This window comes from Nothoprocta perdicaria, unplaced genomic scaffold, assembly GCF_003342845.1.
Source record: "Nothoprocta perdicaria isolate Ctin4 unplaced genomic scaffold, notPer1 scaffold_98, whole genome shotgun sequence".
NCBI classification, from domain to species: Eukaryota; Metazoa; Chordata; class Aves; order Tinamiformes; family Tinamidae; genus Nothoprocta; species Nothoprocta perdicaria.
This window is the reverse complement of record NW_020456287.1, coordinates 1,719,392-1,746,704: the sequence shown is the minus strand read 5'-3', so window position 1 is coordinate 1,746,704 and position 27,313 is coordinate 1,719,392. Positions and strand designations below refer to the sequence as shown.

Sequence of the window (27,313 nt, the reverse complement as noted above, 5' to 3'; positions counted from 1 at the left end):
TGGAAAGCTGGGAATAAAGGTAATTGCTTGATGGCAGTGAGCAGGCAGAGGCAGAATGCCATGAAATTTCTGTACATCCAAGGACCAAGCTGGGTCTGTTTATTATGGTGGCTGGAGCGTGGCTCCTCTGTGCATTAATAAAGCTGAACGGTTGCTCGTTTTTGGTCTCCCGTGTGCGGGGCAGCGCCGTTACGGGGGCGGGGGGTGGCAGCGCCGCCATCCCTGAGGCCCTCCGGGAGCCAAGGGCACCACCCTGCCGCTGCCGCCGCCATCTTGTCGCTGGTCCCGCCTCGCCCCGCCCCGCGCGGGCAGGCCCCGATCCGCACTGGAGCGGCCGCGAGCCCGAGCCCCGCAGCGCCCGCCGTAACCGCCGTCCCCGCCGCCCTCGTCCCGCCGCCGCGGGCCTCGTGCAGCCCCGGGCACGGCCCGCGGAGCCGGAGCGCGGGGCCTGTCCTGCGGGAGGCGGCGGCCGCCGCGCCGCGCTGCCCTCTGCCTCCCCCCTCCCTTGGGGGGGAGTAATGGAAACGCCAAAGAAATCCGCAAAATAGCGGCATGGATTAAGCACTGTGGCTTTATCTTCCCCCTTTGTTTGTTTCTTTGTTTTTCAGGTGCCCTTAAATCAAGCAAGGTGCTACAGCTACATGTCCTATGGTGTGAGTAAAATGATTAGCGTTTAACTGCCAGGCCCCCAGGTGCCCCCGCTAAACGTAGTTCATCCGTGTGTTTTAAGTGCTACATATACACGCATATACATCTGAACTACAATTGGAACTGTTGGTGGCTTAAATTAGAAGTGCCTCCTTTTTAAAGGGAACGCAAAGGGAAGTCTGGAAAACTAAAAAAAAAGGTCCTTTTACATGAGCGTCAATGATGTTTCCCCATCGAACAGAATCCGGTTTTGTTTTGCTCACAGTTTTGCAGGAGAAATGCCTCAAACAGCTTGAAACTTACTGCTGTGTATCATTTTGCTTATGACTGTTTTGAATTCTTAAACCATGTGCAGAAATGCAGGCTATTTAAAATAAAAAGAGAGCTGGTGTGCTGCAGGACTGTTATTCGTGTTTTCAAAGAGCTTTGAGCATCCTAGATAAAAGATAATCAACATACACTGTGTTAAATTGGTCTTTCTGAAGGTTTTATGTGCGGTAAAGTCAGCGATCAAAATTTGTATTTATGGCAAAACTGAACAATTGTGGGTATCTGTATACTGTATTTGTCAACCATTCTCAGTATTTTGCATGCATTTCCTCACGCAGATAACATAGACATGGCTAACATGGGTTTAAAAACTGAATCACTGTCATGAGGAAGTTCAGAAGTTTATCCTGTGAAAGAGAATATTTGCAGAGAAGTGTTGTATCTTGGCTTACAAAGAATGGAGCAGTACAAAGTGTTGAAAGTGCTGGGAGAGGGATCCTTTGGGAGAGCTCTCCTGGTTCATCATGAAAGCAGCAATCAGAAGTACGCAATGAAGGAAATAGGACTTCCAGTGGTAAGTGTTACATTTGCATTTCACACCCCACGTGCTTTAAAAAAACATAATTTTGGGTGTATTTCCAAAATGCAGCATGCCTGTGCTGAGAGTTATGAACGTTCAACATTTACAGGATACAGCTACAGGGTTAAAGTCTGATCTGTTTCATGAAGTTTGTAGGTACGTTTTAGGAAGTGTGGCATATAGGAGAAGGATGAGATCCTTGTTGCTCCACGTCATTGATTGAATTCCCATTGGCTTCACCAGAACAAAGATTTTATCAGCAGTGTTAATGAGGAAATACCTGATTTTCAGCAGCAGTAAAGTGAAGCTATCCAGTTACCTGCTCAGTATTTAGCTAACAAAAAGGTACTAAATGTGAGGCTCTGTCCATACTGGTGTTAACATCTGTGCATTTGGCTTTATACTCAGTTTATGCCATGTAAACTGCTAAGTGTGCTAAAGTCACCTAATGTGTAAGTGCCAAAACAGGATGTTTAAATACCACAGCAGTTCAGAGTGTGCAGCTTTGTGGAACAGATTTGCATGGTTAAAATGGAAGAGCATTAACTGACACAATTAAATGTTCTCCCAGTTATAAAAGTAAAGCAAGAAGTTTTAAACTAGTAATAAACCGCATATGAAAAAAGATGGAGTTTTCATGCTTTGAATTAAAATGATTTCTTAAAATGACTAAGGAAAATAAGATGGAGTCCAGTTATTAAAAACACTTTTCTTTTGGAAATGAGGTGTGTAATGGGTATATGTGAAGACGTTAGTGCAACATTTATATATATGACCTTACATTTTCAGTCGTCATCCAATGTAGAAAACTCCAGGAAGGAAGCTGTTCTGTTGGCTAAAATGAAACATCCAAATATTGTAGCTTTTAAGGAATCATTTGAAGGTAAGTATAAGCACATACATATGTTGGCTGGACAAAGTTTAGAGTTTAACTTGCATGCTGCTGAGGGATTGGGATTAAATATTTTACTTATAATGTACATGGCATGTAGTTGGAGATCATAAAAATGGTAATATACTTGTCAATGAAATGACTTCTTAAATTACTTACAATTTAGCTGATGGACACCTTTATATAGTGATGGAATATTGTGATGATGGAGATCTAATGCAAAAGATTAAGCATCAAAGAGGAAAGCTGTTCTCTGAAGATACGGTAAGAAAAGACATAATTCTGAACTAAAAGTCCCTTTTCATGTAAACTGAAACACCTCTTATCATGTAAAACAAATTGTGGATATACAAAGGCCTTAAGGTGAATATTTTAAATGAAAACAGTGGTTAGAATATAAGAACATGGGTTTTTTTTTTTGCAGAACAAAGACAAGGTAAGAACAAAAATGAGAAAGGAATAAACAAGAAAGTGCTTGCTGCATCTAGGAGATACACAGACAATATGAAAAACATGGTCGAGTTTTCATGCACAAGTGCTTGCAATTAAGGGAAGAACTTAACCCTAAACTCTGTCAGATTTAACCCTAAGCTCTTTTCAGTACCAGTACAAGGTAGTGCAAATGAATAGTAAATAAAGCACTTTAAGATAAGGAAAAGTAGCCAGGGACTAAATGTGTGTGTTTTACATAGTAATTAAATGTTCAAAAGATCCAGCGTGCATAAACTTGTATCATAGAAACTATAAAATGGCTTCATGAAAAGGTCTAAAGTTACACTGCAGTGATTGAAAACATCTTCCTGCTACCTCTAGAAACATCATTTTAGTTAATCTGGTAATCTAATCCGGTAGTTAGACTAGCCAAGCATCTGAGAACTGTATTTTGTATATTTAAAGAGAAAACTTTTCCTTCTGGAAACCAGAAACTCAATGGTAATTTAAAAAAATCTGTTAAATAACTATGAAATCATAATTGTCGTGCTTATAAAATGGCCATCAGATAAAGCGTCCTCTAGTGGCTCTTTAATTTCATTCTTTGTTGTTAACTTGTTAAAATAGAAGCAGCAGACTTTGTTCCCATAGTGCTAAAATATATCTTAGCTTGAAGAGTTAAATCTTTCATGCTGCCTGGAGGTTGTTTTGCCTGAATTATTTAAAACTACCATATATTGTGAACATCTTTTTTTTCTTTCTCAGTTTTTGTTTGTTTATTCCATTGATGAAATATTTATTACATATTGAGCTGCTATAACCTGTGGTTACTTCTTTCAGATCCTGCACTGGTTTGTACAGATGTGCCTGGGTGTGAAGCATATTCATGATAAACGTGTGTTGCACAGGGATATCAAGTCCAAGGTGACTGAACAAGTTAAAATTTTATTGCCTTTTGTAAACCCTCTTCTGCCTGCAGTTGTTTGTCCCATTTCATAATATCCTGCTACTTCTGCTTACTGTATTTTTCATTTGAGTTTAATACCAGACAGCTGAAAAGGATGAGTGTATGGGATGAGCTAGCATTTTGGGCTGGAAAATCTAATTGTAGATGACCTTCTCATATCTGCATGTGATTCCTGTACCGCTGATGGCACCAGTTGTTTAAAAGGGTGAAAGAAGCATAAAGAAAATAGTTGCCAAGGAGTCTGCAGTTTGTAGATATCTTGCTTCTCATTTTCTTACTGTAAAAGTGCAGAAGAAAGTGGGGCCGTGGTGCTTTGAGTGTAGCATTGAGATCAAGGCATTTCTGAGCTCTGGTTCTTCTGCTACTTACGGTTGAACTCTAGACTAGTCACATAACCTTTATGTTCCCTCTAAGCAAAACAGTAATTTTTAACTTCTTTTGTAAAAGTAATATAAGAAGCAAGTGAAAAAATATTATAAAGGTAAAATACCAGACTGTTGTCTTGTTTTCTATATATACTAACAGCAGAAACTATTTGTAGATTTTTTTTAAGTTTATGAATCTTTATCTTTTTTTTGAACTGCAGAATGTCTTCCTCACTCAAAGTGGAAAAGTAAAATTGGGAGATTTTGGGTCAGCCCGTCTTCTTGCACAGTATGTGATATCTCCACTGATCTCAGTGGTGTAAAATACGTTTCTGCCATTGATGAATAGTACAGATATCTTAAAACATTGTTTTTCATGTGTTTTTTTTTTTTTCTGTTACTTTGATAGCCCAGTATCATATGCTTGCACGTATGTGGGGACTCCTTACTACGTGCCCCCGGAAGTGTGGGAAAGCTTGCCCTACAACAACAAGAGGTACTGGTGCTTCGGTGGTGCCTGGCTGGTGTGTGGCTCTGCTGTTCTCCAAATCTGCCTTGGTGGCTGCTGTGTGGTTGCTCTGGAGAAGGTCTTGGCTGCAAGAGTGTTTGGAAATGGGTCATGTCAGGTTTTCATGTGCAAAGACCTAAATCTCTCTTTGCTTGAGTAAATGAAGATGCAGCATCTGTAGTCTCACAAATTCAAATCACTGCTTCCTGTGATTTCAGTCACTGTGAACTTCTGGGAGTAAATATACGTGAGGTATAGATGTAGATAATATAGATACATGTATATGTATATGAGTGTTCTTTATCTGCTCTTATTTTTTAAGCTATTCCTGCATTTCCTTGTTATAGAATGGCTACAGAATTGATAACTCTCTTAAGTTTTGGTCTATATACAAGAACTCATAATAGCATCACGATAATATGGTTTTTACAGGTCTTTTCCCAGATGCCAAAATGCTAAACCATTTTATATCTCCTCTCACAAATGTGTTCCTTGACCCTAGTTGTACCTGAGTCTGATTTATAAAGCAACTTATTTTCCCCATGAGGGAACATAACAAAGGTAACAAGATCCGTTTCACTGGAGAAACTAAACACAGAATTGTTTTGTCTTTTATGATGATTTACATTTATTTTAGTTTATTTAACTCAGTTAGCTTAGCACATGGATGGTGAATTTAACTTTTGCTTGGCAGCATATTAAAATGTAATCTTTGGCTCAAATTTCTCATCTTTCTCTGTACTTGCAGTGATATATGGTCTCTGGGATGCATTTTATATGAGCTGTGCACTCTCAGACATCCAGTAAGTATGACTTATTGTTATCAGAGAAGTTTTGGACTTCCTTAAAAATTAATTAGCAGTTGGCTATATTTTGGTCGATTCACAGTTGTATATTTGGCAGATATATTTGCTGCTGCTGTTGAAAGCAGGAAGAATTGCTCCATTTTTCCATTTTTCTTACAGTCAATGTATCAAGGATCAGAGTCTCCTTCTGTTTTTAACAGCAGCAAAATGTCACGTACCCAGGTTTTATGCTCCTTTTATATGATTGTCCCATTTGTTCTTGACCTACCTGTCCAAGCGAAGCAAAAGGATCCTGTGCCCTGCTGGGGCACAGTGGAATGCACAGCAAGGATGGAGTTCCACACACACCTCTGTGCAGATGGAAGTTCGGCTGTTTTAGCCCAGGTTGTTGCCACCCACAGTTTCAGCTGTCCCAGCTTCATTTTGAAGTCATTAGATCATGTGCCTAAAAACTAATTTCCAACTGCAGACTCATAACAATTAGCTGGGAAAAATAACAACTTAAACCATTCTCCCTGCTTGAGCAAGGGGGTTGGACTAGGTGATCCCTAGAGGTCCTTTCCAACCTTAACCATTCTGTGATTCTGTGATTACACCCAAATGAAAGCTACTATTCAGTTAATACCAGCTTCTTTTCATCTCACACTAAAATGCCATGTTCTATATGTTCATTTATTTTTACTGCAGTTTCAAGCCAATAGCTGGAAACATCTCATCCTTAAGATATGCAAAGGATCCTACAACCCACTGCCCTCTCACTATTCCTATGAGCTTCATTACTTAATAAAGCAGATGTTTAAGAGAAATCCCAAGAACCGTCCATCAGCCACTACCATTCTTGAAAGAAGCTGCTTGACCAAGCTTGTCAAAAATTGTCTGCCTTCTGAGGTGCAGTAAATTCTTTAAGCAATAGTTTGTACATCTTAAATACTAATTCTGTTTCCTTTGGATCAAGTTATCTGTTTAGAACAATATAAAATGTTGTGCTGTGCAGATCCTACTTGAACAGCCATAAATATATTTGCAAACTTTGCAGGAAAGTGAGTTTTCAGAAGGATGTTTTAAAAAGAAAAGTGTAGTATTGATGTGGTTCAGTTAAGATTAGGAGATAATCTTAGCTGTAAAAGTATTTTGATGTATGAAGACTGTTTTTAAGAAATAGCATACACAGTAATGTGGGAGAGATTAAAACAATGCAGTACTAGCATCTCTTTGTACTCATTACAGATGGCATCTGTATTTGAACAAGCATTAAAGGAAAACAGGAAACATGAAGGCAGTGCAGCAAGACCGAAAGGTAATTTCAAAAGCCCCCTCCTATTTTTAATTTTTGTTACAGCAGTAAGGAATAACCAAATGATTGAGAACTGTAAGATCTTAAATACAGCTACAGAACATCATTTTAACATGTTCAAATAGACTTTTAATTAACTCACAATCTAATCTCATTGAATTTCTGTGGAAAATGCTTGAAGTGTGTGTAAACTATTCAATTCTAGGAAAAAAAAGGAAAACTTTTAGTTGTTGGGTGTGTTTTAAATATGGAAGTGATTTATTTCTCAGAATCCGATAAAGCAAATTGTTTTCGTTAGTATTCAGTTTTGAAAGAGGATGTAGGACTTTTTCCTGTCCCAGACTTAACTACACCACAATCTGTAGCACAAGCAGGTCCAATTTTACTGTAGAAGAGCTCAGAAGAACTGAAGAGTAGAAAGAGAATGAGATAGATGGACAGAAGACTGAAGAAGCTTCACGTAATTTTCTGTCATTGCCTGGTTGAGTGGCATCATTGTCATGCCCCTGGAAGAGCACCTTACCACACATTTGCCAAAAATGTGAATTTAACTATTGATTCTGTCCCTTAACATATCAGGTAACACTGCTGCTGGTGAAAGCTCAAACATCAGGAAAATAAATAAGGTAAGTATTTGAATATAAATACAGTTGTGATATTTTTAGGAAATTAGAAAGTTCTCTATTAGAGAAATTTCATTTTGACAACTGTTTTTATTTGTTAAGGCATAGATAAGTCCATTAGGTCTGGTGTCATCTGTGTTTCAGTGCTTTCCTGTGCACTTTCAAATTCACAGATTTGTAACGTATTGATGTCTTGCAGGCTGATGTTTTCCACGTTTATTTCAGTTGCAAAGTGGATTTCATTATAGCCCTGACAAAAAAAAAACAAAAAAAAAACAAACAAACAAAAAAAAAACAAACAAACAAACAAAAAAAAACGTCCTTTGCTTCTAAGTTTCAAGATGTTGCCTAAAATTAGGCCTTTCCTTTGCTTTAGGGACACACTTTGAACAGGCTCCTGTAGAATGAGTCCAATCTGGTTATAATTCTCACTTGAATTAGTGCCCATGTGAGATTTCAGGTGAGGAGAATTAAGTCACAGGTGACCAAGAAATCACTTCTGAGTCAATCATAGCACGACCTGTCTCGGCCATATTGACTGTATTTTTCAAAACAAGTTGCCAGTAGGGCTTATTTTCTTTCTGTTTTAGTAGATCTGTCAATCCAAAAAGCTCAATATTTGGGTGCATCTTGTTTTCTCTGGGAATATGATTTATTTATATTTCTGTTGTTTTTGAGTATGAAATATAAACCCACAAATTGCATGACTGGAGCATCTACTGCATGAGGAAGGACTAAGTGAGCTGGACCTGTTTAGCGTGGAAAAGAGAAAGTTGAGAGGGGATGATGCCCTGTATACATATAAGTACCTGAGGGGAGAATGTAGGGAGGAAGGATCACGCTCTTCTCAGTGGTGGCCAGTGACAGGACAAGGGGCCATGGGTATAAGTTGAAACATGGAAGTTCCATCTCTATGTGAGGAAAAACTTCTTGGCTGTGAGGGTGCCAGAGCCCTGGAACAGGCTGCCCAGGGAGGCTGTGGAGTCTCCTTCTCTGGAGATCTCCCAAACCCGCCTGGCTGCCGCCCTGTGCCCCGTGCTCTGGGTGTCCCTGCTGGAGCAGGGGGTTGGACTGGATGATCTCTAGAGGTCCCTTCCAACCTCAACCATCCTGTGATTCATGCTTAGATGCAGTGCAATTGCCTTCATGATGGCAGGGTGTCAGTAGTTTAGTTTTCAGATTGTTTCAACCATTGTATAGCAAAACTAAAATAAGCCATGTGAATATTAAATACTGGTTTTTGGACAGCAAAGTGAACGAGTAATATGTCTTTGATTCTTTTAAAGCAAAGAAAAGAACCCAGTAGCAAATGTAGCCCCTTGCAACAGGAAAATATTACCAAGGATTTGAGTGAAAACCCACATAAGCAAGGGAAATCTGGTGAGGAGGGTAAGTTTTGCATGGTTTCAAGACTTACAAATTTACCTTCGTGTAGTAATATTGTTCTTACCACATTATGTTACCATAAACAGGTAGAACATACAAGTCTGCGTCAGTAGAAGAACATGACACTGTGTGTCTGTAATTACAGATTTAATTTCATCCCAAATTAATTAAAAAAAGAAGTCCAAAGTATGAAAAATGATTTTTTTTAAAAAATATTTGGTATAGAATTAATGTATGATTCCATTTTACATTTTTTTTTAAATCAAATTCAGGCTTGACCTGATAGAACTAAATATCACTGTTAATATAAATACTCTATGTCTAGTACTGCTTTGCAAGGAAAGGGAAATGAGTTAGATGCTGGTTATTATCTTCTTTTTGTTGCCAATAAGCAGAAACTTCTGAAGATCCCCCAGGTATTATGGATTTGTCACATCCTCACAGGAGGCAGTGGGAGAAAAAGATATCCAATACCATAGTGGATGTCCTGGAAAACGCATCCTTGCTTTCATCCAGTTTTACGTCCGAGGAGAGTAAAGGTAAGTTCAAATTAAATGTCTTTTCACACATTTTTAATTCAAGTAATATGGATACTGCTTTAAAGTTTTTAAAAGCAAGATTTTTAGGATATTAACAAAAAAACGTAAAAATGGTTTCAAAAATTTCTATTGGTAGACACTCAAGAAGTCCACAGTGCTGATGAGGAATGATGCAAGAACTCTAGGAAGCTGTTAAAGTCTCAGATGTGTGACGGGAGAATTGCAAGGAGTCATAAAAGCTGCATAGTTCGCAGTAGCAACCCTAAAATTCACCAATTACGCTGCCACCTGCCCTTAACATGCTGTTCATTGGGGTGGCACATTGGATATGGTACAAGGTTCATGTGATGCAGAAAGGAGCTGTCTGTCTTCCAAGTACACCGTGCTGTTGGGAGCCTGTAGTGTTTGTAGCTCTACTTCTGCTGTTAGTTAACACATAGATAATGCCCAGATCACGGAGACAGAAACTGTTAGTGACACAGCTCACATGTGGGACACTCTCCCTTCTTCTCTGTCAACTGCTTTTACCAGGAGGGTTTAATGTGGAGTTTATTTTGAAAAATGGGCTAAGTTTCAATATGCGGTTGTTATAAGTATGTCTTGTTATTATTGGTATATAAATTCCTTGTAAGTGTAAATACATATTGTTGAAATAATCGTTATAAGAATACAAAAATATTCCCAAGTTGTGGTAGAATATTGCATGACATACTACATATGACAGTGTGAAAGATGGAAAAAAATGCATATATGCATTAGTTCTCCTACTAACAGGAATAGAAATGTCACATCCATGGGCTCCATTTTGCGAGGCCCTTGGAGGAGGCACTGGTTAAGCAGATGAATGCTCTGAGTCCTCACATTAGGTGTTTTGTTTTCTGCTTGTTTTCTGCTGGCTCCTTGCTGCCTCCTGCCTTCTTTTTTCCTTACAACTTTGATATTGTCAACCTCAGTACGTTGAGAGAGGGCAGCAGTGCTACAGAAACATCTAGTGTTTTTCCTCCTGCATTTTTCTCTTAAATGTCTTCTTTGCAATCCATGCAGTTAACATCATTTTCTAAATGTTTATTAATGATTTTATACCTAGGTGGCTGGGTTACAAACTACAGTGAAAATAAGCCACGTAAGCAGTGGAACAAGGAAACTCCTCAGACCCTAATGAACATTCTCAGTAATGCAGATGTCAGCTTAGCATTTAAAACATACACGATTTATAAACCAGGTAAATCTCCAGTTTTCAGGCAAACTTTGCAAACAAGTTTATTCATAATGATTTTTTCTTTTTTTACTTAGTCCCTATGTATAGAGAGATTATGCACTTGCTTTCATGTCAGAATGGACTGATTTTAATGCTTACCAAATGAAGTGTGAACTTAATAAAAAGCAATCTGAGAGCTTGTGGGTAATTGTACATCTTCATGACATCTCGTCAAGAAGTAGTCGCTTACAACTCAGTACCTAAATGAGGCTGTGCCATAAACTCAGAGACTGCAGAGCCACGTGGTCTCTACCCAGCCAAAGGGTCATGGTGCCTTTGAGTAGGCAGAGTGGTACAAAAGTGTGGTACAAAAGATAATTTCTGTCAGAACTGCTTCATTTAGCTCAAACTGTACACTATAAATATGTCTGGTCACACTCACACATAGTAGTCTGCACTTCAGTTACTCTATTAGCTTATGTCCTCACTTGAGCAACAACTTGGACTAGAACCTCAGAAAAAAATGTAGAATGCCTTAAGAAGACTATATTGTATGTATATTTTTAATCTATTTTTTGTTATTTTTTTTAATGCTTTCAAAGCTTCTGGAAATATACTAAAGGGGCCACTTTCAGATGAAACTGAAGTATCTGATGAATTGGATGGTGAACTTGAAGCTACTATCACTGATTTGGAGAGACTTGAGCCTGAAAGTGATGAAGATGACACGTATGTCCAAATAGCATCCTTATATTTTTGTTTTCTTTGATTCCTTTGAAGAAATTTTAAAAAAAATCCCCTGGAAAAAAAAAGTTTTTTTTTCTCGTCTTCTAAATTCATCCTTCTTTTGTCTGATATTAAAACTGATGATTAATTTGTGTTAAAATTTAACAGCACTTACCTTCTTTGGTGTATTTATGGTTGTTAATGATGTCAAGATGAAACAGATAAGTAAGCATACTGGTTTTGCCGGAGATTTTGCAGAAATGAAGACAGGAGATGAGATCCACGGCGTTGTGCAAGCTGCTTTTTTGCATGAAACATCATTGTACCCTAATTTTGAAATCGGCTACCAACAGTGAAACCATTCACTAGTGGCGTGCTTGCTTTATTTGTGTGTTGCACTCCATATCTTTCATACTTAGTGCAATAAAATGTCTTTTGTAACAACTTAAGAGATACATTTGTAGAAACTTTTAAACGTCTCCCTTATTTTTTTTGTGTTAGAGTTTTTTTTTTGGAAAAGGAAGATGTACTATGACAAATTCTGAACATAAATATTTTATTTATAGATGTGTGCACGCTTTGCCTGCACACATTGGTGACTGAAATCTCAGTTTACATTCTTCTTTTTCCTTGTTATTATTCCTGAGAAGAAAGTTTTAGGCAGGTATTACACCAGCTCAATTGCAAGCCGTTATTATTAACACATACATGAAATCATAAGATATACATTTGTTTTTTGATAAAACTTAGTTTGGGTAAATTGAACCCTTTTTCGTTCAACTCAGAATGGTGCAGGGAATAAATCTCAAAGATGATGTTTTAACATAATTTCATATAATATTCGTATTAACATATAATTAACATAATTTATAGGGTAATTTGGGGAAAAATACAGATTTACAAAGTTGCATGATTTTGCTTTGCAAAATAACATTTTGAACTCTCTCTCTTTAGGGACTTTGATGAGGAAGATGACCCAGATTGGGTGTCGGAACTGAAAATGATGCTGAAACACAGTAACTTGAAAGCTTGAATCTCTGCAATAATTGAAGAAGTTTTATACTTTCTGACATTTACAATGCAAACCAGGATTTGTTGTAGTTATTAATAAAGGGATCTCAGTCAATTAATTCTGAGTGAGCATGTTATGTGCATCACATACCAGACGAGGGAAAATGCATAATGAAATTTCCAGCTAAAATGCTTGCCAATAAACAAACGTAGATTATAAATGCATGTGTAGTTGGTAATAGCTTTGTAGAAATGCTTAGCCAAAAGCATTCATGTTAACAGCTTGTTGACTACACACTGAAATGGCATAAACTAGGAATAACTGATGTTGTCTGAAGGGTGTATAACTGAAAATATTTCCCTATGCTAATTATTTCAGGATTAGTGCCTGCCGTTATTAATCCTTTGAAAACACCTGAGGCTGTGCTTATGCCCTAATTATTTCCATGGCAACATCCTTCTGGATGTCATCACATGTGTGGAAGAAAGCTTATTTCTTCATAAATACAGATTAATTTTCTCCTGCTACAGTGAAAAATTTCTTTAAGAGCTGTGAGATTTTTGATGCCACAGAAGGCACGAGGCGCAGTGCCGGATTTGGGGGCTGTGCTGGCTGCTGTATTTGCTGTATCGCTGTTTCAATAGTGAATTTTGCTGTATTGCTGTTTCAATAGTGAATTTTGTGAGAGCAACAGCAAGGGCAGGTGCAGAAGTGCCCTCCACCATATTCCTGGGAAGCCCTTTTGAGTGTCTCACTGTGATGTAAATATATAAAATAACACTGGAAAATTAACAAATATGGAAATCTTGAGGAGGTCTGTAGATTGGACATGGAACTATTCCATACCACGTCTCCTGTGCTGGCAATTGAAGCAGGGATGAGGACCCAGGATGAGGTTCTTGGCTGTCTCTTTGACCTTTCTACTGCTCTTACTGTTCCCTCCACGTTGAAGGTTTGTAACGCCCGCAGGGCGGTTTGCGAGGGGAGAAGCGCCCGTGCCGGGGCCGCGGGCTCCCCGCGGGCGCCGCTCGCCGTCCCTTGGCAGCCCCACGCAGTTGCCAGGTGTCGCCCGCGGCCGCCATTTCGCGACGGCTCTTGGCAGCCCCACCGTGGCACCTCCACGTCGGGGAGGCGCCGGGGCTGCCCGTCGCCCTCCTCCTGCTGCCCGTGGCGACTCCGGACGCGGCTGGGCGCACGCAGGTACCGCTCCCCGCGGTGCCGAGCCGAGCCGAACCGGGCTGGTTCAGAACCGGTCCGGTCCAGGGCAGGGGAGGCTGCCGCAACTGCTGCCCGCCGCCACAGCGAGCGCGGGAAGGGCGGCCCGGCTCCCTCGTCTGCTTCTTCCCTCCATCGTGAGGGAAATGCTCCCTCGTTTTATTTTCCCTCCAAGAGACTGTGTCTGCAGTATTGCTAACTTAAATATTTTTGTATTTTCATATTTTCATAATCTTATCCTGTTTAAAATTAAATTTAATTTTTATTTGCAGATATTCAGGAGACAGCACCGTGAGCCAAACCCTACGGAGCATAAGGCTTATGACAAAAATTACAGTCTGCAGAGCTACCTCTTGAGAGGTGGCCTGAGTACCTACGGTACAAACTCCGAGTATTAGCAATAATTACTTGTGCAATACTAATTTTGAGTTTTTTTTTTTTTTTTTAATTTTAGACACTGCTTTAAGATAAAGACATCATGGATGATTATGAAATCATAAAAGAAATTGGGGAAGGATCTTTTGGCAAAGTATTCTTGGCAAAAGAAAAAGTAAATAATGAGCAGTGCGTTATAAAAGAGATCAGTCTAACTAAGGTAAAACAACAAAACTTATGTGATAACAATGGTTATTATTTACCTGATTGTGATATTATATTTAACAAGGGTATAAACCTGGGTTATGTTTTATCTTTGCAGCTGCATGTTAAACTTTTCAAAGACTGTAGTTTCCCATTGCTAAATAAGTGATTTTACAAGCATAAAATAAATATGCATTTTGGAAATAGAATTCTGTTTATTTTTCCATTACATTTTACTTCTTTTCAAAACTTCCCTCTGCACACAGAGTATGACATTAGCCTAATTTAAATGTTATAATAGATTATGCAATTACAATGAGACTGTTGTCGCTGAAACTACTGAACAAACCCTATTGTTTTTTTTTTTTTTTTTTGATACATTTTTCTCAACTTCTTCATTTCTTTCTCTCATAGCTGTATTTCCTGATGTGAATAATTCACAATGGGGCCTTTCAGACTCTCATTGTGGTTTATGGTAGTTTGACGTTAAGGGTGGGACTCATCTCATCTAATTTTAAATACCCATTCTGTAGATGTCAGCAGTGGAGCTACTTGACTAGACTGCCATTCTACGAGAACAAGAGAAATAGGCATTTTTAGGATCTTCTTTATCTTGCCGATTTTAGACTTCTGCTTTAGAATGAGATGACTTGTTCCATAGAAGTGACGTGTTTCTTTCTGCTGACAATAAAGGTAGACTAGGGTGACTAGCACAGGCAGGAGATAATCCCAGCCTATATCTAATTCCATAAAGACAAGCAATTAAACTTGCCGCAATTTCGATAGAAATTGAGTGCTTCAATACTTTTGACAGGTCTTTTGACAATCTAAGCCACAGCATTGAATTTCTAGATGCATTACACAATGCAATAGAAGAGTGAATCTTTATACCTCAATTCTAGACGTGGTTATATAACTCCTAGATTCAAACCCAGAAAATTGATATGCTAATAATGACTCGAAATAAATTAGAGTAGTTTCTCTCCATGCTTATGACCACTACAAAGCACATATTTCTAATTTTGGTTTGAATTACATGACATAAGATGTTAGCAAGTAAAATATTATTGGCAATCCCATTCATTCTAAAATCATGAATCAGATTCAGAAAATTACAACTTCAAATTCATTTTTTCGTTTAAAGTCATTTTTCCTATGGTTGGGTTGTTTCTTTAATTCACCTTCTGATTTTTGAGTCTGTAAGGATTATGTTTCAAAGTTGTTTCTTAAGAATGAGGGTAGGAAATTTACTTTTTATTTTTATAAGTAAAAGGACATTTTAATGGAAGTTGCTTTCTCTGAAATACAAGCTAGCAATAAATAATAATAATCAAAGCCTGATCACAGTGAAGTAAATAGAAGTTTTCCATTTACAAGGAAACAAAGTAACAAGGTAAGGTAGCAGGCTTGCAAGATAACAGGGCAAAAAAATCCACTCTGAAATAGTACAAGAAGAGGTAACAGAAGTAAACAGAAAGACTTTTTCTGTACTATAGCATCTTTTTTTTTCTGTAAATAATTAAGGGAACATCCCCAATTTATTCTATTTCTTGACTAACTTAATAAGAGCCATAGCATTTGTTTAAAAAAATTGAGGATACACATTTGCCTGTTTGTAAAATGCCATAATTTGGTTTGATTTCAATAAAATTCCAAAATACTTTCAAATGTGTACTCCAAATGGATATTTTAAGTGATGTATGTACCATATTTTTATATGCATCATATTTCCGTAATGCACTTTGGTGCAAAATCTTTCTTTGTGTGAATGGATGGCCCATAACCCATGTTAGTCTTTATGAAAATGATTTAATATATCATTGCTAGCATGTAGCTTCTTACTTCTTTGTAGATGCCTGTGAAAGAAAAAGAAGCCTCTCAGAAAGAAGTCATTCTTCTGGCCAAGATGAAGCATGCGAATATAGTAACCTTCTATGCTTCTTTGCAAGGTTTAAATACAACCAAACGTTATCAGATCACATTGCCCAACCCTGAGCCTGCCCCCAGCCCCTGACTTAACACTGGGGACAGTCAGACCCCAATTGCAAAAAACAAACACAAAGCATCAGGTTCTGTCCTCACTTGCCCTCTTCCCTTGTGCAGATGGGATCTAAGGTAGAATAAATGGTAGATCCTTGGGAGTTTAGATGGCTTAAGTTGAACTCAAGTCCTCAACTAATCCAAATCAGAGTCTGGATTTTGTGAGACTTTGACAGGACACTCAACTGAAGATGGGAATCTTTGAGCATGGCAGGAAATTGGTCCTGGTGACCAGCATGGTCTGGAGCCCAATTTCTGAATTTGGAAAGAGGGCTAGAATCATTGTGGTCAGGTTTTTTTCTGTGATCAGGATTGAACATTTTAATGATCATTTTAATGATCAGAACATTTTAATGAACAGGTAAATATAGTAGCCTTGTGGACCCAGAGAGGTGCAGAGGAGTTTCCATAATAAGAAACCCTTGCTGTTTACTTCTAGTATTAGACTGCCTACTTTTAGCTTTTTCCATAACGCTCAACTATCCCAACTATGAAGCCTTTTCCAAAACATTAGCTTTGTAACTGTGCATCCACCTTCTAAAATGGGTGCATTGCATATATGTAACATTTTGGAGAATCTCCATCTAAAGAGGTTTACATGTGTTTCTTATCTTTGCTCAAGCCAGTTTTCCATCAGGCTTCCCTAGAAGTATCCTTTTTTTATGAGTAACCCCTTTGAAATAGAAGAGTAATTAGAGGATTAAGAACTCCCTTTTAAAACTAATGACTATACAAAATCAAAATAATTTATTGCACTATTAATAGGCAATAAGTAACATAAGAAAATACACACTTCTCTTCCAGAAAAAAACAAGCTGTACATTGTGATGGAATACTGTGACGGTGGAGACTTAAGGAAGCGGATAAATATGCAGCATGGAGTGCTTTTTGATGAGGACCAGGTGAAAGAAATTACTTTTGGGGAAAAGACTTATGACTTGAGTTAGCTACTTTAGGATACTATTTCTTGTCTGAACTATTACCAAAAGATTGAACATTTTAGCAAAACTTTTTTTTTTTTTTTTTTGCTCCTTATAAGGTTTCTGAAGGAAATATTCAGTTATTTACTAAAATATTTTTAGAACCAGTATGACTTCCGTCACTGAGAATTAAGAAGACACTATCCCGTTCTGTCTTTGTTGTTATTCGAATTCTCTCATTTCTAGATATTCTTCTTTGACCTGATGCTACAGTCTTTTTTTTTTTTTTAGATACAAATTCTGTCACAGTCAGTTAAAATTGGACTTTGCTAAGAAAAGTGGGAGTAGGTATTTATTTTCATTTGGTTTTGTTACAGTTAATAAAAAGGAAAGAAAAAGTCTGTCATTAATTTTTAATTGAAGTTTTTATATTATGTATATTCTACATATTTTAGATTTTAAATAAGACATCCTACTGGAAATTAGAGCCACATTATAGACCTCTGATCTCTTTATCTTTCATTGCAGATTCTGAGTTGGTTTGTGCAAATTGCCTTGGGATTGAAGTATATTCATGACAGGAAGATTTTACACAGAGATGTAAAAGCACAGGTAGCAAAACTATGACTGAGAAAGAGGCAATTTTGTCTTATAAAAAATATGCCTAAGAAGCTCTGTCATATTTTCTTTTGCATGCCAGTATCTTTTTTGTTTGCAGAACATTTTTCTTAGCAAGAAGGGAAAAGTAGCGAAGCTTGGAGACTTCGGCGTGGCAAGAGAGTTGAACAAGTAAGCACCTTTTTAAATTAGTCTGTGCCTTACACCAAATATGAGTGTTCTGCATGTTCAGGACGCAAGCTGAATGTGCAGGTTGAAGGCGAGTTGCTCCCGATGAAGAAGTCTAGTATCCCAGGTATCTGAAACTATCATTTTTGCTCTTATCCTAAATATGTCAACCTGGATTAAACCGTAGATCTGCCTGGCTAGATATTAAATCATTGATGATAACACTGTTGGTCCCTTTTACACAGAACTAGGCAATACTTGAATTTTTCTTTGGTCTGTCCCGTTAGCACTCTGGAGCTTGCCTGTTCCTGTGTAGGAACCCCCTATTATCTGTCACCTGAAATCTGTGAGAATCGACCGTATAACAATAAAACGTAAGTCTCTATTTTCTTCCTATGCTTATGCTCGAGTATGTCCAGGTTTGAGAGAACTTACCTTCTCTGTATCTGGTTCTCCATCAAACACTAACATCCTCTCCATGTTTCCAACCTGCAGTAACCAATACAAATATGAGTCTTTTTAGTCCAAAGTTTGTGAATTTTTGATGGAATCATTTGTGATTTACAAAATACACTAGGAAGAAAGATGCTAGGTCGACTGCTCTGGAACATACTTTGCAAGTTACCTGCAGGGAGGACAAATAGGTCTGAGAACTGTCAAGGCTCACTCAGACTTATACAAAATATTAGATGAAATGCACTGAAAAGTCAGGAGCTGAGGGAACTAAGCTCACTGCTCTGTGAGTGAGTCTGGGTTCAGGACTAGCATCTCAGCAATAAATGTTTCTCATGCAGTTTTGTTCCCTTCTTATCCCCTTAACTGTCAAGTCAGCCAGTGAACACTTTGCCCTTCATCCCACTAGGAATATTAAGCAGGCATTTTCTTTGGCACATGCCTTTTCCAGCAATAACAGGAGTACTAACTTAAGTAGCATAGAAACATGGGTGCCATGACCAAAATAGATTTTTTTTTTACAGTAGATAGTATCAAAAATTGTATTTTGCATCAGTACTAATCTGTGATGGAATCATAATAAATCTGTGGTCTGAGAAGAGAAACTGGTTATGTGTGTGCAAATATTAGAGCCTTTTCTCTGAAATTCTCATTCCTTTTATTCACAGTGATATTTGGTCTCTTGGCTGTGTTCTCTATGAACTATGTGCGCTAAAGCATCCTGTAAGTACCTCAGAATTAGATCAATATCACAAAAGGTAGCAGAAAGACATAAAAGAATCTGGTAATAGCACCATTCATAGGCAGCTGCTGGAATTAATTTCAATTTACTTGTTGGTATTAAAACGTGACTGCCAGTGTTTAAATTTTCATACGATGTCTGTTCTGTGCATAATAAATACAGATACACTGTATTATGCTGCATTTATGCAATAATAAATTGCTAATCATGTATAGTATTATATTAATAATTATATATAATATATTAAACATATACATTATATATATTAGTTATATACACACACACATATGTGTACTTAAACATCAATTGTACATTTATTCATGCTTTAAAAGCTGGAAAGATGCTGACCTACTAATCTGCTGAGCAGAGAGGGAAAAGTTAACTGCTGAGCTCAGTGTTGCTGATTCTTTAGCATCAATTGTTGAACTCAAATTGTCCTTTGTCTCCCGAGAGAGCATGGAACATAAAGGTCAAGTTGTGTGGACTGTAGTTTTGAAAGAGAACGCTGTGAAGATAGTAAATATGCAGGTGTCTGTTGTACAGCTTTTGGCAAGATAAATCACCTTCCATTCTGGAAAATTTGCTTCTGTGGTTACTGCGACCGCAGAGTGTGAAAGACACCAAATGTGCTGAGTTGACCTGCTGAATTGTGCAGCAAAACAAGGCGAATGTAAGTAAGAAATACAGTGAGAGAGTGGTCCAATAAAGAAATGGAAATACAGACCTGTTGCTTAAAAACAGCACACTGTGGATAGTGAGAAAGGTTTTGTGAAGACATTTCCATAGTATAGAGTTACTGTCAACAAGAACACTTAATGTTTGTCAGGGGTTTGCCCCGCTGATTATAAGTTGGGGAGTCTAGTCTGTCATTTTAACTATCAACCAGCAGTACTTAGCTGTCAGTATTTTACTGTTTCCTTTGAGTTTGAAGGCAATAGTTTGCACCAGCTGGTGCTGAAGATCTGCGGAGGACATTTTCAGCCCGTGTCTCCCAACTATTCTTATGATCTGAAGATATTAATTTCCCAATTGTTTAAAATATCTCCAAGAGATCGACCATCCATCAATTCTATTTTAAGGAAGCCTTTCTTGGAGAAGCTTGTTGTCAGACATTTGCCCCCTGAGGTAAGTGGGGCTGCTACTTACTGAGGAAAAAGTGCTCATCAAAGTGGCATAAACAATTCTATCAATCAGATACCTTTTTACCTGTAGATAATGCAAGAAGAATTCAGTCATACTGTGATACATAGAAAAAGACCATCAGCGTTACAGCCTGCAGAGAAGTTGATGCAAGGTAATGATAATAATATTAATTAAATTCAGTTCTATACCAATACTTGTTCTATGTGCAGTCAAGCACTAGATATTTCCTATTTACCATAAATCTCTCTTGCAGTTTTTAATGTAAATTTGCACACAAGAAATTCACACAAAGTTGCAAATAGAGGTGAGAACTGCAACAGTAAAAACTTCAACCCCAGACAGTGCCTCACTGTCCTATTCAAGAAAAGGCAGCTGTAAGACTGGCTTGTTACCACATTTCAACCAGAAAAGCTGCCATAGGAAAGTGCTGAGTCATTGATCTTAAGTCTTGTAAGAACAGAATTTACAAAACTGGGAGACTGACAAAGGTGTAGTTCAGGTCTATCCCCTGACAAGCCACTTCATTTTGCCAAGGTACCTGCAAAAAAGAAAACAATATTGCTTTTTTTTTTTTTCCACAGTATTTTACAAAATAATAGAATTGTGTTTTAAAAAATAGTATAAAATAAATTAAATTGTGAGAGGCAATGAACTGTATTTGGATAGATCAGGTTGTGTAAGCATACTCTTGGAAGACGTGGAGGACAGTAAATAGCATCTCTATATGAACTGCTGGCTGTCTGACATAATTCCAGCAGAGTGATCTTTTCCTAATTCTGTGCTCTTCAGTATATCAAAATTATTCTTCAAAATTTATTTAGAAGTATGAAAGTAGCTTAAACATATCTGTGAAAATAAACCATTTACTAAACTTACAGTCACGGTGAACTTTTGTTTTTCAAGAAGTTCTTCAGAAGCCTAAGAACTCATGTTGTTTGGCAAATTAATTGCAAGGAGATTTATGTGCCTTTAGACATAAGGCAATTTTGACAGAGGCACCTGAATGCCTAAGTCAGGCATTATTCAAAATATTTATACTTGTAATTTTCAAACATTTTATGTCTCAGATGTGATACCTTGGTGAATAAGAGTCTTTACTCAAGAAGAACTTAATGGTCACTTGGAACTACTTAATCCTAACAAATACTCTCATTTTCTTAATTTCAGCTACTTATGCTGTAAAAATATACGAAATACTTATCCCGACCAAACTTGAATGGTATATTGTACTATTCTCTTACTTGGATGATTAATTGTTATATTTTTGTTGTTGTTTTGCAGTCCTCCTTTTCAAATTTCACAAATACTACAACATGGTGACATCAGAATAGTGAGGGCTAAGTTTAAGAAAGAAGTGCTTAAGAAGGAGGCAGACATTTAGCCTTCAATGAAATCTGAGCTTCTTAGAAATTAGACCTTCTGATTTCTGTTCTTGGTGCTGGTATTGAAACGGTGTTTTAGTTCAGAACTCCCCCTTTGATTCAGTGTGCTTCTTTGTGAAACTAATCAGTCAGATCCACTTCACTTCAATTTGACAAATTTTAATATTTTCAAAAACATGTAGTTCTCAGAATGATGAACAGGACACCGAGGAGTGGTGGTGGTGGTGGTGATGAAAGGACGCAAAGGGGCTCATAGCCCAACCTGCTGGGCTGGGGTTGTGCATTTCACTGTGGTTGGCAACTATCATGACGAACATTTTTATCATTTGTCATTAAGAAGCACATAAACTTCAAAAAATGAGAGCCCAGGAACAAGCTCCTCCAGAATGTGGGCTGGTTGCACCTGTCAAGAAACAGGAATTATTTCAAAGAAATCAATGGAAACCTTCAAGAAAGCAACAGCCTATTTTTCAGGTACCATGTATAGAAAACTTGCATGAACTCCAGCCTCTTCTAGAGTTTAGATGTAGACCTAGGATATAGAGGATCTTCTAGGATCCTCTTCTAGGATTCTAGGATGATTATCTTCAGAAGGAATATTCCTGCTCTCAGACCCTTTCAAAGGTCTCATTAAGACCAACTCAATTCAGCTTAATGCCCTATGCTGAACCTATGGAGACACATAAGCACTTTTGAAGCCTCTACTATTGAAAAGGCCTAGCTGAGAAACACTGACTTTAGGCTGCTTCAATATGGTCCCTGCTAACACAAGGTCCCAGGCATGTTTTCCATTTCCTTTTGCCAAAACACAAATAAACGGAGTCTCTTCCATTTTTGCTATGAGAGCAAATATACTGAGCCTTTCACCTCAGTGCCCCTAAAAACCCGTTTTATGGGCAAAACCACTGGCACCCACTGCCTCAGTCCCAGATAGTACTACAACCAACTGGGACCTCATCCAGCAGCAATCAGCCCCAGTTCCTTACAACACCTGTGTCCTTCACTTGTTTTCCACCTCCTTCTTTCCCTGGGCTCGATCTCAGCTCCATGCCTCTTCAGTCTCTTCCATGTCCTCTCCTCATACCCCTCTCTCTATTTTCAAGAGCACACAGTACTGCCCTGGCTGCTGGTGAGCACACAGCATGGCAAATGCAGGAGATGGAGCTGCCAACAGCTGGTGCAGCCCTCCAGCAATCTCTTATACTACTCTGGCCCTATATAGAATATAGGTCTTATTTTATAGTGACACTGGTGCATGTTTGATGCAAATCCAGAGATGCTGACTAAGTTTCCTTCCATTGTGCACTGCAAGAAGGAAAGACAGAATTTGTCCAGCATCTACTAGACAGATCTCTTAATATTAACACTGGGCAAGTCCCTACATTCTTTCCATATCCAAATCAAACAGGCTGTTTACAGGGTTTGATGGATACTTACACTGTTCTTCTCTCAACAAGTTGCTTAGGGACTCACTGTTCACAGTTCACAATCACGTTTATTTAGGTGGCAACACCTTTCAATGAGAGACAAAAGTAGCCTTTTTTAGTGTTAGCATCACTGTCAGGGGAAATTTTTCCTCTAATATAGGTACTAATTTATATTGTGCTACAATCTATACTGCAAGTAATTTTTTTTTCATTTTTCAAATACAGCATATGGTAGCTTTTAGTCTCCCCCTATGGGAAAATTCATGGATGTCTTTACCATACTTTTTATATTATGTAACAACAGCTAAGCCTTCTCCCTGTTGTTAATATGAGAAATATGAGAAAATAAAGAAAAAAAAAAAGAGAAATGAAAAGACAGTCTTGTCATGGCATAGAGATAAAGGAATGTCCCCTCACAGTAGGGACTTTGAGAAATGACAGGGCAGCCTCCCAGGCTCATAATCCAAAATGTGGTGAGATCCAGCTCAGGGCTGCCCGGAAAGCAGCCCTCAATGTGTACATTCCCAGAACTACATCCCAGGATGCCCTTGCTCTCACATGTCAAAATAAGGCTCTCCTGGAATTAATTCAGTGCTTTGGCCTTTGGAACGATGCAGCAGCTCTAGGAGAATCAGGTTGTGGGTGAAATGCCCCATGTTCATAGACTCACCCAGCAACGTAGGCTGCTGCCTAAGGAAAGGCTGATGCAACAGGGAGAGACAGCAGTAGGATTACGTGGGCCTCAGGAAATTAGGGAGGTTCTGGATTAGGTGTGAAAGTGTTTGAAGAATTTACACTGGCTGTATTATATATAGCCTATATTATCATGTAGCTGAGAATGAAGAGAGGGAGAGGAAGTTAATTCAAAATGCTACTGATATGGAAGGCAAAAGATTAGCATCCTTTACTGTATTTTCAGCTACAGAGCTCCAGCGTTGAAGTGGCAGAAGGGCCAGAAAGTATTGGAGTATATGGGCATTATGGTCATTACTATGATAAACTCGACAACTTGCAGAGGAGAGCTCATGCACAGGGTGACCTTTCTCACGTCACCCAAAGACTTGAGGAATACTACAAGCTAAGGGGACAAGCTGCACCTTCACCCCCACCGGCTGACTGGTAAGCCTTACCCTGGGTTGGCAGTGAGCTCCTGAACGGGCTTCATAGAATCATAGAATGCTTAAAGTTGGAAGGGACCACAGAGGTCACAGATTCACAGATTCACATAATATTTAAGGTTGGAAGGGACCTCTACAGATCATCTAGTCCAACCTTCCTGCTCAAGCAGGCACACCTAGAGCATGTGGCACAGGGTGGCATCCAGGCGGGTTTGGAAGACCTCCAGAGTAGGAGACTCCACAGCCTCCCTGGGCAGCCTGTTCCACTGCTCTGTCACCCTAGCAGTAAAGAAGTTGCTCCTCACCTGGAGACGGAACTTCTTATGCTTCAGCTTGTGGCCATTACCCCTCGTCCTATCGCTGGCCACCAGTGAGAACAGCTTGTCCCCTTCCTCCCTGCATTCTCCCTTCCTGAACTTATACATATTAATCATATCCCCTCTGAGCCGTCTCTTCTCCAGAGAAAACAGGCCCAGCTCACTCAGTCTCTCTTCATGCGAGAGATGTTCCATTCCCTTAATCATCCTGGTTGCCCTTCTCTGGACCCTCTCCAGAAGCTCCACGTCCCTCCTATACTGGGGTGCCCAGAACTGCACACAGTACTCCAGGTGCGGCCTCACCAGAGCTGAGTAGAGGTCACCTAGTCCAAACCCCCTGCACACACAGGGACACCCAGAGCACGGGGCACAGGGCGGCATCCAAGCAGGTTTTGAAGATCCCCAAAGAAGGAGATTCCACAACCTCTCTGGGCAGCCTGTTCCAGGGCTCTGTCACCCCCACTGTTAAGAAACTTTTTTCTTAAGTTTCTGTGGAACTTTTGGTGCCTCAGCTTGTGGCCGTTTCCTCTAGTTACCCATCTTCTCGATCACACAGCAATAGGGACATGGACGTTAGTGTGGTTCCTCTCTGCTTTCTGTTTCGTAAGGTTTTGTGTACGGCAAAGGGAAGCTTTGTTGCTCTCCAGCTAGAAGCATCTGCTGCATGCTTTCCTAATGTTTGAAATTCCATTTTCAAAATGCTTCCCAAGTTCCATTATTTTATTAGGGGAGTAACCCCCACCACTTTGCAGACTTTCTGGTTATACCAGCGATAATCATTGCCTGGGACCAGAAAATTCAAAAGACCAGAAATTTCTCCAAACAAGGGAACAAGGAGGGAAGCAGGCCACACATTTCTTTCTTTCTGCAGAGCTTGTATTTTGGTTTTGGATAAAAGACCCTTTACCCAGCAGTTTCTGTACTTCAAAGTCTCTCTCTCACAAAGCAGGGGTAAAACCAGCCAAAAAAAAAAGACTTGATTTTGATGTTCTTGTTTTTTGTTTTGTTTTGTTTTTGTGTTTTTTTCACTTTTGAGATTGCTGGTCCAGGACTCATTATTTTATAACTGAATGAGCTTTACAAACTTTGAAAAAGGTGAGGAAGTTTTAATATTGCCTACCTGTGGAACTTCCCATTTAGTCTGGCTGAATTTTCATTCAGTGATTTAGAATGTTTCAATTAGGGATCATCAAATTTAGAAAATCTTGTCGGAGCTGACATACTCAAGGACAAGTTCAGTTCTTTTTGACTCTCTGAGACACAAGTGGATTGTGTGGGTGGCAAATAGAAATTAGGGAACTTAAAAGTCACTGCTGATTATTTTATATAGAAATGTGGATCTGGAAATGTGGATGTATGTGGAAAAAAAATCCAAAAGACATAAATACAAAGTTAGATTGATAGTTAAACACAGAGAAGAAATAAAAAAGTTACTGCTCAATATGCCACCTCCATTCTTGCAATTTTCACTTGAACAACTATTTTAACTAACACTTCCAAATACCATTTATCAAAGAGAAGGTAGAAAAGCACTTTGTTGCAGAAGGCTTATGTAACTAACTGCAGTAGTAGGAAGGGAATACACAAAGTAGGTGTTTATTTTATATTGTTTCAAGAGAGAGCTCAATTCATATTACGTGTCAAAACTGAAAGGGAAGTCTATGTACAGAAAATAAAATGTGGGATATGAACATTACTTTCTTCTTTCAGGCCTGCAGATTATCTCCAAAGGCGTCTTGAAGCCCAGCAGTACAAGATTAAAGTGGAAAAGCAGTTGGTAAGTAAATATTAAATCATTGAATAGAATCTGTAAAAGCAAGTGAATGAAATTTCAAAAGATGAATTGTTGTCTTGCTGGTAGCAGACTGTAACGCTGACAAGTGGCAGGTTCTGCTTTAGTAAATTTGTTGATATGCTCTATGATTTTCTTGAGGTTTTATTTTCTGGTAAAAAGGTACAGTAATGTAAAATTCTTCTATTTTTTATACTTTTATAATTTCAGAAAACATACATTTGCCTTATTGCAATGGAACAGGGGGACTGAATTGAAAGGACACTGAAGAAAAGGATTCTAAATGAAAATTTTCTCTTCTATGAATTATTTGTTCATTAACAGGGACTGCGGCCGTCCTCTGCTGACCCGTGTCATGACCCAATACAGCAGCAGGAAATAAAGGAAGAGCCTCTCAAAGGCCATCAGCTGGACTTGCCTAGAAAGAATGAAATGAAGGAGCAGGTAAAACAAAATGTTTTTCTTAGCTGCCTAAAGCTATTTTATTTTACTGCTTGTCAGTGGTGTTGTTGATTCAAGAAGCAATGATTTACCATCTGACAACAAGGAAAACACGAGCTGTTTTCATGTGTTTCTGTTTTTAATAGGCTGGTGAAGACTTGACACAAAGCTGACTTCCATAATTACATTAAAAAACAGGACCTTGATTTTGGTCTCACGTCCAAAAATGAGAGAGATATAAGTGGAGTTATATCATTGAAATAACTAGTATCAGAGGACAGTAAATCCTCACATTTACAAATCAGAGAAAATATTCATAAATGCATTATTTATGTATATTTATATTCATTATTCAGAAGTCATTCTTTTTTCTCCTAACTGGGAAATTCAGAATGTGATATAGTAGTATGTAACACACACTGCTTTCATAGAATCATAGAACGCTTAAGGAAGGGACCTGAAGGGGTGGAAGGTTGGAAGGGACCTGATAGGTCATCTAGTCCAACCCCCCTGCACACACAGGGTCAAGGCCTAGAGTACAGGGCTGCATCCAAGCGGGTTTTAAAGATCTCCAAAGAGGGAGACTCGACAACCTCCCTGGGCAGCCTGTTCCAGGGCTCTGGCACCCTCACTGTCAAGAAATGTTTCCTTAAGTTCCTGTGGAACTTTTGGTGCCTCAGTTTGTGGCCGTTTCCTCTAGTCCTGTCGCTGG

At 38.7% G+C, this 27,313-nt stretch overlaps 2 protein-coding genes across 2 annotated transcripts in view; both read left to right on the top strand.

The window, feature by feature from the left end:
- The first annotated feature begins 592 nt into the window (after window positions 1-592).
- On the top strand, window positions 593-12,325 carry NEK3 (NIMA related kinase 3). The gene is made up of 16 exons (XM_026053326.1): window positions 593-653; window positions 1,257-1,492; window positions 2,288-2,381; window positions 2,557-2,654; window positions 3,663-3,746; window positions 4,376-4,443; window positions 4,564-4,650; window positions 5,411-5,465; window positions 6,156-6,356; window positions 6,696-6,765; window positions 7,342-7,388; window positions 8,672-8,774; window positions 9,167-9,310; window positions 10,398-10,532; window positions 11,111-11,237; window positions 12,189-12,325. The coding sequence occupies exons 2-16, from the start codon at window positions 1,376-1,378 to the stop codon at window positions 12,265-12,267; spliced, it is 1,509 nt and encodes a 502-aa protein (XP_025909111.1). The 5' UTR covers window positions 593-653; window positions 1,257-1,375; the 3' UTR covers window positions 12,268-12,325.
- Window positions 12,326-13,939: 1,614 nt separating this feature from the next.
- The window catches only part of NEK5 (NIMA related kinase 5), a 22,150-nt gene continuing 8,776 nt past the window's right edge, over window positions 13,940-27,313 (top strand). The window contains exons 1-13 of the mRNA XM_026053299.1: window positions 13,940-14,056; window positions 15,893-15,989; window positions 16,885-16,982; window positions 17,529-17,612; window positions 17,719-17,789; window positions 18,074-18,160; window positions 18,908-18,962; window positions 19,906-20,106; window positions 20,194-20,275; window positions 21,847-21,980; window positions 23,853-24,052; window positions 26,079-26,145; window positions 26,485-26,604. Of these exons, the coding sequence (XP_025909084.1) occupies window positions 13,940-14,056; window positions 15,893-15,989; window positions 16,885-16,982; window positions 17,529-17,612; window positions 17,719-17,789; window positions 18,074-18,160; window positions 18,908-18,962; window positions 19,906-20,106; window positions 20,194-20,275; window positions 21,847-21,980; window positions 23,853-24,052; window positions 26,079-26,145; window positions 26,485-26,604 (1,413 nt within the window). The remainder of the gene's footprint in view (window positions 14,057-15,892; window positions 15,990-16,884; window positions 16,983-17,528; window positions 17,613-17,718; window positions 17,790-18,073; window positions 18,161-18,907; window positions 18,963-19,905; window positions 20,107-20,193; window positions 20,276-21,846; window positions 21,981-23,852; window positions 24,053-26,078; window positions 26,146-26,484; window positions 26,605-27,313) is intronic.

Coding starts and splice junctions, on each gene's coding strand:
- NEK3 (XM_026053326.1), top strand. CDS start 1,376: ATGGAGCAGTACAAAGTGTTGAAAGTGCTGGGAGAGGGATCCTTTGGG. Junction 2,382..2,556: donor TTTTAAGGAATCATTTGAAG/GTAAGTATAAGC, acceptor CTTACAATTTAG/CTGATGGACACCTTTATATA. Junction 3,747..4,375: donor ACAGGGATATCAAGTCCAAG/GTGACTGAACAA, acceptor TTTGAACTGCAG/AATGTCTTCCTCACTCAAAG.